Source organism: Tupaia chinensis, unplaced genomic scaffold (genome assembly GCF_000334495.1).
Source record: "Tupaia chinensis unplaced genomic scaffold, TupChi_1.0 Scaffold000097_1, whole genome shotgun sequence".
NCBI lineage: Eukaryota > Metazoa > Chordata > Mammalia > Scandentia > Tupaiidae > Tupaia > Tupaia belangeri.
The window spans coordinates 9,692,718-9,700,978 of record NW_006159559.1 but is presented as its reverse complement, the minus strand read 5'-3'; the positions used below and the strand labels follow the sequence as shown (position 1 = coordinate 9,700,978).

At 39.6% G+C, this 8,261-nt stretch overlaps 1 protein-coding gene across 1 annotated transcript; it reads right to left on the bottom strand.

Annotated features, from left to right (window-relative positions):
• Positions 1-190: 190 nt before the first annotated feature.
• On the bottom strand, positions 191-603 carry LOC102503036 (protein cornichon homolog 1). The gene is made up of 2 exons (XM_027769928.1): positions 341-603; positions 191-218 (listed from the first exon to the last, which is right to left on the bottom strand). The coding sequence occupies exons 1-2, from the start codon at positions 601-603 to the stop codon at positions 191-193; spliced, it is 291 nt and encodes a 96-aa protein (XP_027625729.1).
• Positions 604-8,261: the final 7,658 nt, after the last annotated feature.

Here is an 8,261-nt window from a genome sequence, read left to right as displayed (position 1 = left end):
TATAACATATGAAAATAGTCTTTCCGTAAGCAAAAAATGTGGAAACATTTAAAAAATAAGGAGTCATTTGTAAAAGTAACTGATCAGATTCCATAGGCTACTCTTGGAAACAGTATCTTGTCAGATAGAATCCCTTCATTTGGTGGCTTTTTGCATGCACTTAACTGGTTCAATTCTTCTGTGTGTTGTTCTAAGAGCTCACCAAAACATAGATCATGCTGTATAGGTAGTAAAAAAATGGTAGAAGATACAAAGCTAACTTGCTCCATCCTTCATTCTGACAATATGCTAGCATATCTGCATTCATGATGGTCCACTCATCACTGGTCTACTCATATACCTCCAAATATGGTACACCAACAGGGGCATATTGAGACCCAGGGAAAGCCACTCTCTTGCACAAAGAAACAAGACACAGAAGAAGGCATGGATGAGGTACTCTGGAAGTACAAGAGGACTGAGGGTATTACACTGGTCTATAGGATTCTTGTAATCAGTCTTCAGCTCGTCAAAAGCTATAATGTGCCAGATGGCGATGAAGATGAGTGTGGCGGTGAGCAGCAGCGCCGGCATGTAGCAGAAGGCAGCAGACATGAATGCCATGGCCAAGGAGGAGGAGGAGCAAGGAACAGCGGTCAATTTCTTCTGTTTTCTAAAAGAGTATTTCTTTCTTCCACCAGAGAGAGAGAGAAACAAAGAGAGTGAGACAGGCTTTCTCAACAGGAACCCAGCTGGCATGTTCAGGGAGGTGAACCTAGGATCTTTCTTTCTTGCTTTTGTTTTTAAGAATTATTTTTTATTTAATTTTATTTATGACTATTATTATTATTTTGCTATAGGACACTTGCACATGCATGCACAGGAGATAGAGAAAGTGAGAAAGCAAGCGACCAGGTTTAGGACTCAAACTGCTGTCGGACACGTGAGACTACAGTGCCTTAACCACCATGGCACCTGCTGTCTCCCGGAACCTTTCTTATGTGAGTCTAGATACATAACCACTGTACCACTGCCTAGTCCAATGTTTGTGATGTTTCTGTTTTTTTATTTGCTATAGAGCATGTGTGCTTACCAGAGGGAAGAGGGAGGAAGAGAGGAAGTGAGAAAACAACTCCTAGGGAGGATGGCCATGCTGCAATCCCTTTTCCTCCATGTTTCTTTCAGGACTTTGAGTACAAACATGTAACTGGTCCCTTTCTCAGACTGCTGAGTTCAAGAGCTGAATCACATAGTCAGTTATGTGGGATCCATTCACCTTAACCACCATGTTGCCACCAACTGGCTCAGGTTTTCAAATTTTTGATGATTCATTTCCTCCCATGGTGTCAAAGTGCTGTTATTTTTTGTGGAAGCATGTGTTCATTTTTCTTCTGCTTCTGATGAGGGCTTGGAATATAGATCTTACATTTGGCGGAGTTCTGTGTAAAACATTAGCTCTGGTGGTGGTAGTGCAGGCAGCAGGTACCACTCTGCAGGGCTGGAGCCACTTGGAAGGCTATGGTTCAGATCCTGGATGAGTCTGAATCATGCCTGGTGTGCACACCTGTGGTCCTGGCTGTCTGGAAGGCTGGTGTGAGTGTCGCAGTATGATGTGACACAGTTGAGGGTACCTGTCTTACTATCTCACAGAAGAAAGAAAATGAATACAATTTAAAAACTCACAAGAAACTGAAGTGGACACAGTGAAGCACCTGAGTCTGTTTTCTGAGAAAGTGCATAAACCATAGCAGACAAACTTTGACATACCTCTGTTATTTCCTAGTTCTTAACTACATTTGGAGTATGTGATATGTTACTCTGTTCTCAACTGCTATTTTTGGTTTCAGTTTCCATTCTTAGCCCACCGTGGAAACATGTCATTCCAGGTTGAACCTGCCACTCTTCTGCTGCTTGACAGGAAAGAGGATTCTGGTGTGCCCTGACACATTCTGGTTGGGACCTTTTTGGAACCAATCTTACCTTACCTCTCCTGTTTCGGGTTCCTTTTCTTCCCTTCTCTCTTAAGCAGTTGTTACTTGTGAGTTTTGAGCATAATTTAAAGAAATACGTACCTCATACAAGACGGCGGTGCCCTCCTCTCCTGGCCTTGTGTCTCAAGCCATTGGATGAAACAGCAAGAAACCCTTTCCAGGTGTGGCTCCTCTATTTGGAACTTTATAGCCTCCAGAGCTGTGACCCAATACATGTCTGCTCATTATACACGACCTGATCTTGGGTATTTTGTTATTGTAGGACAAAAAGAACTCAGACATCCCTTTTTCATATTCAGCTTTTCTAGAACCAGAATTAATGTGCTCTGCTTAGAGGTTTAGAAAGTGTTGGGCATAGGCTTAGAAAGAATTAGTGCCCCTCTCCTCCTATCTTTTAATGCACATGCTGGAGGACATGTACATTCCCTAGAGAGACAGAGACAGGGAAAAGGGAGAAAGCATTTCCTAATGGGGCAAGGTCATGTCACAATCCCTTATCCATCAGGCCACTCTGTTAGGATTTGGGCATGTGTGCACAGATGCCTGTCATATTTTTTTAAGCTGCTGGGTCTAGTGGTCAGCCATGTGGGATCTGGTCCCATAAACCCTAGGCCATGAGCTACCGAGCCCTTTGTTTTCTAAGTCACTCCATCATCGTGATACTTGAGGACACATTTCTGGACTTCCAAATTTAGGTAGTATTAATTTCCTTCACCTGGTGGGGTGAAGTCTGGGCAGCTATGTACTTAATGAGTCAGGCTTGGAAATGCTTGGGTATTGGAAGGAGAACAAGATCAGGCTTTTAATATTTATTCTCTTCTAGATGACCATGATGATTGAAGACAGCAACAATGTGTTCTGTCCAAAAGTCAGGGTGCTAAACGGAGACTGCCAGATTCTGCCACTTACAGCCTCTTAATCGTGAGCCTGATGTTACCAAACATGAGTGCTCTGTATGTATATCATATGCAATGTGCACTTACCGAGGTAGACTCAAAGGGTACATTTGAAGCAAAAAACATCAGTGGACATCAGTCTGTTGGACATAATAAGAGAGTCTTTTTAGTGAAGGTTAATATACAATACACTTAACTATGGGGAAGGCATAGGCACCAGCCCATTAGAGGGGTTTCCCAGAGGCCCTGTACTGTGCCAAGTATTAATTCTTTTGTTACTGGATTTTGAAAAGGTGATAAGGGAACCAGAAAAAAGAGATAGGACAGTAACTGTGAAATAAAGTTATCAGCTCTAATTTTAATTATTTCAATGAGAAAATAATCATATTCACAGTACCAAGGATTATACAGAGTGACTACATGAGGTAGGAAGAAGGACAGGGTGGGGATCTCGAGGGCATCTAAGAATTGTGCTCACCATCCTAGTTTTAAAGGCTAAATGAATAATAATGTATCAATATGTGAAGTACTTAGCACAGTGCCTAAAGCCAAGAAAGTATAAAATAAATGGTATCTATTATTGTTGTTAGGTTATTAATTTCTCTGAGCCTTAATTTCTCATCTGTGAAATGGTGATAAAAGTAATAGATATTAGAAGAATCGAATGCAATAAGATCAGTTGTTACACTTTTTTTGGAGAGATTTTTGCTATAGTGTGTCTAAACTCACCAGAGACAGACAGAGAGAGAGGGAAAGCGAGACATCACCCATTCATGGGATGGCTATATCACAATCCCTTCTCCTCTATTCTCCTCTTGGAACTTGGGCCACACACACCCACACACACACACACACAGAGACCAGATATGAGTGCATGAGTTTCAGGCCACCAGGTTTGGGACTCGAACTGCAGTTGACCATGTGGGAGTCCAATGCCTTAAACACCATGCCACCTGCCAGCACGGTTGATACACTTTTATAATTGCAAAATATTATACAAATGTTTTGTTCATCTTTGTGCAGGGAGGAGGATGGTGTAGGAGAAAAGACAAGGTCTTCAAGGACTTCTTTTTTGTGTGTTTAATGCCAGAGGGCCCATTTGCAAGAGAGGGAGAGGGAAAGCAAGAGAGAGAAAACAAGTCCCCAGCAGGGCCTGGTTATACTACAATCTTTTTCCTCTTAATTCTCCACTTTCAGCATTAAAAAAAAAAAAATTAATTAATTAATTAATTATCTCTCCAAGCCTCTGGGGCTGGGACTTGAACCCTGGTCAGCCATGTGAGATCTGGCTTTTTTTGAGCAGTGTGTAACTGCTGTGCTACAGGGCCAATCCTAGGTCTTAAAGGACCTTAAGAGGCATTGATGTTTCTGGACAATATGAATTTAAATTGCACTGAGGGGTTGGGGCAGGAATAGGAGCTGGGGGGGAGGGTTGGAAATGTCCTAGCTCTCTTTTGGATTTACTAAAATCCATATCCTAAATTCCAAAGGGTAATGCTTATACCCTATGTTTTGAAGGATAGAGAATTTTTTGGCAAACTGCTCAGTGCCAAAAATGAGTAATTATAGTGATTATTACTATAATAATAATAACAGCAATAACATTGAAAAGCACAGATAACTTATATTGAATGCTTAGTCAATATTAGGTGTTTTATACATTCCATGCATTATAATTCTTTTATAATTTCTGTGGAGAATATAGAAAATCCCATTTTGCTAAAGAATATTACCTTTTCATCTTGGTTTTGTGTTCAGGCTTCTGATCCTCAGTATACAGTCAAACTAATAAACCCAACCTAAGAAGTTCACATAACTTTTATTATGTTTGTTTTGGTTTAAAACATTTAGAAGTTGCAAACAGGCTGATTTATTATGAATTCAATCATGTTGGTCATGCATTTCACTTTCTCTGCATAATATTTACACTTAACCTAAATAGTACAGGAGAGTTGATGCAAGTTCTTAACTGTCAAAACTTTAGAAGTTAATTGATTCTAGGCATTAATAAGACTCACAAATAAAAACAAGACTAGTAAGAATCCTTAAAGACAGTATTATATTTGGGACCAGCAGATGGCTTGATGATTATGGTGGCCCACTGCAGTACTGGCACCTTGAAACTCATGCCAGATGTTGTGTGTGTGTGTGGGTGCCCAAAAAAAGAAGAGAATGGAGAAGGGATTGTGGTGTGACCATTCCCCTGAGGAGGAGGGGGTGATTTCTCAATTGTATATCTCTGTCTCTCTGGCCAGTGCACGAGCCCTATAGCAAACAAAACAAAACAAAACAAAACAAAACAAAACAAAACAAAACCAGATAGTCATATATTAAGACTTATAAGCAATATTGTGTCTCAGAGTAAAAAATTCAATTCTCTTCAGACTTTCAAAGAGGATCAAGGCTAGATGTATCGCAAATGTAAATTACATTAAGACTGACTGCTAGCTACTGTAGCAAGCAAGAAAATAAAGCCAGCAGGAGCAATTGTGTCCAGCAAAGCTAGGATGCAGTCTGTTGCTTGCTTTGGGCTCCCTGGAAATTTTAGATAAGTTGGACCTGGAAAATATTTTCCAATGATGGATCTTTGATAAACAGCCCAGTTTTATTAACAGATAGCATTCATCCACTTTTCATTCAGTCTCATTTTAGGCAAGCTCATTTTATTCATTTTTATTTATAAAATAGTTATTTTTGCATAATACATTGGAAGGAAATAGATGAATTAGATTCCACACAGTGCATATGGTCTTTCCTATCTGAAAGTGACCTGAGTGTCTCAGCGTCCAGTGCTTTGTGCTAGTTTCTCCGCTGTGATGGCAGATTTACCCTTACTGAGCCACTGTCTTTATTGCCTATGCTCACCATCAGCATGCTTGTGTAAGATGCTCATTTGTAAGTGGGTACAGGGTGATGGAAAAAAGATCAGAGACATAGAAAATTCAATTGAAAAGCATTTTAGACATTATCCAGGGTTTCTCAGCCTAGTGTAAAATATGGACCCTTTAACAAAGAATTTCTAGGCCTTTTGACATTGACTTAAATTATACATTTTTACACATTTATAAAACCAATGCAAAGACCATTAATTTAGTGTGATATGATGTTTTGCTTTAGCAAAATTTATTATAAACTGTAAAAATATTTGGGTTTATATGACATTTGTGAATCTGATTCTTTTGATCCTGAACAGAGTGGACCATCATTTGTATCCTTGATAATACTTATGCAATCATGTTTATCATAGTATGGTTTAAAGTGGAGAAAATCAAGAACCCAAACAAATGCCTGTTATGCAGCAGCCAGATCATGGGATTTTATTGCAAAGAATGAGTTATAGAGTTACTTATTGCAGTTGCTCTGTAGGAATTGCCACAAGGTAACATGAGTGAGACAAGTAAGATGCCAAAGAGTGCATAAAATAATGACGTTATTATAAAATAAATAATCACAGCCTCCCTTACGTATATATAATGAAAATATTTCTCGTATCCTAGCATGAGATAGAAGACAAGTATGGAACACACGTACTAGGTTGTTAACAAGCTGCTCAAAGCAAAAAGAGGAGTAGATGAAGGAGGAGAACCAATCAAAGAAGACTAATAGGAATAAAGCATTTTGCTATAGTTACATTTGTGAATTTATACAAAATTTAATGTTTTTTTAATAAAGTTGAGATAAAATGAAATAAAATAGGTAAGATCAAAATAAGACATACTGTATGGAATTATCCCTCTTGCAACCCCTCTTCCACTTCCATCAATTTTCTGACTCTTTTATTAATTTTGATTTGCTTATGTAAATTTCTAAGCTTCTATAAAACTTCTATTTTATAGCTTAGTAGTTGCCCAACCCAGAAATAGGAGTGGGTAGTTATGATGCCAAGAGGGGCTGGAGGAACTTGTTTGTCACACATAATTGTGACAAGTGCTATGAAGAAAAGCACAGGCCATACTGATCTAGATATGGTGTGTGGGTAGACCTGCCTTAACAGTGTCCTATCATCTGGTAGGAATGGTGAATAGAAGTTAGCAGTGTCCTATCATCTGGTAGGAATGGTGAATAGAAACTAGCCTCTATTGTGTCACAATTAAACCCATGCTTCTTGAGAACCCTACCTGATCATTATTTATACAATTAGCAATAAGTAATTATGTTTCCTTCAGCAAATCAACACAATTTCTCTAGTAATTACTGTATACCAAACATTGGACTAGGCGCTATGGTGTGCATAAAGATAAATGATCCCACTCCCAATTCTCAAAGACGTTTGGTTTGTTCTAAGAGACAAATATTTTATATTTAAGATTAAATTGAGTGTTGCAATAGATATTTTAACATGGGTAGGAAGAGGAAGAGAAAGAGATACCAGGGAACGATTCCTAGATGTGATTACAGAACTGACCTGGATGGGTGAGGAAATAATGCAAGCAAGGTCTGCAGTCACATTAACAGTACATCCCAACTGTGGGCATGGGGGTTTGCCCGGTGTGTCTGGGTACAGAGCACGTGGGGAGGTGCAGACTGCAGCATTGTTTAAGATCAGTCTGTGGATAGCCTTAAATTCTGTGTGAAGGATTTAGAACGGGGGGGCATAAGAGTGTAGTTTAGAAATCTCAGTCTAGTTCAGTGTGGGATGTGAACTGAAGAATAGAGTCTAGAGGTGGAGTATTGTATGACTTGAAGTTACACAACAGACTCTGTAATAGGTGTGGAAAGCAGTGAGACCTTGGACAAGGGCTGGAGAAGTGGAAATGGAGTATGTAGGAAGAAATAGGTAAGGGAGATTTTGACATGTCTTGGAATAATTTGGCACTTTATTGAACAAAGATAAAGATTCGTGGAAGTGATTGAGATTTTTGTCTTGGGTGAATGCTACTGACATATATGGGAAGGAGAAAATTAGTGAAGATAAGAAGTTTTATGTGAGGGACCAGCAGTTGCCATAATGGCTATGTCACTGGATTCCCATGTAGTCCACCGTGGTTCAAGTCCTGGGCTCAGCAGCTTAAACTCATGCCGGGCACATGTGCGTGCATGCCCAAGATCCCGAGAGAATGGAGGAGAAGGGATTGTGGCATGGCCATCCCCCTTGGGCAGTGATTTCTCACTTTCTGTCTCTCTGTCTCTCTCTGCCTTTCTGGCGAGTGCACGTGCCCTATAGCAAAACCCTAAAGTTTTATGTGAAGTGCCAGTGGGGCGGTTGCTCATTCATTCATTCTTTCATTCCATTCAGTAGTAATAATTAGGCACCTACTTCTTCTGATTACTATTTTAAGCACTAGAGGTAGAGAGTTGAGCAAAACAAAATATAATTCCTGCCCTCATGGAGTATGTATAGAGAGATGGACAGGAAACAAAATAAACCAGTACAGTATATATTTTAGAAGAGTAA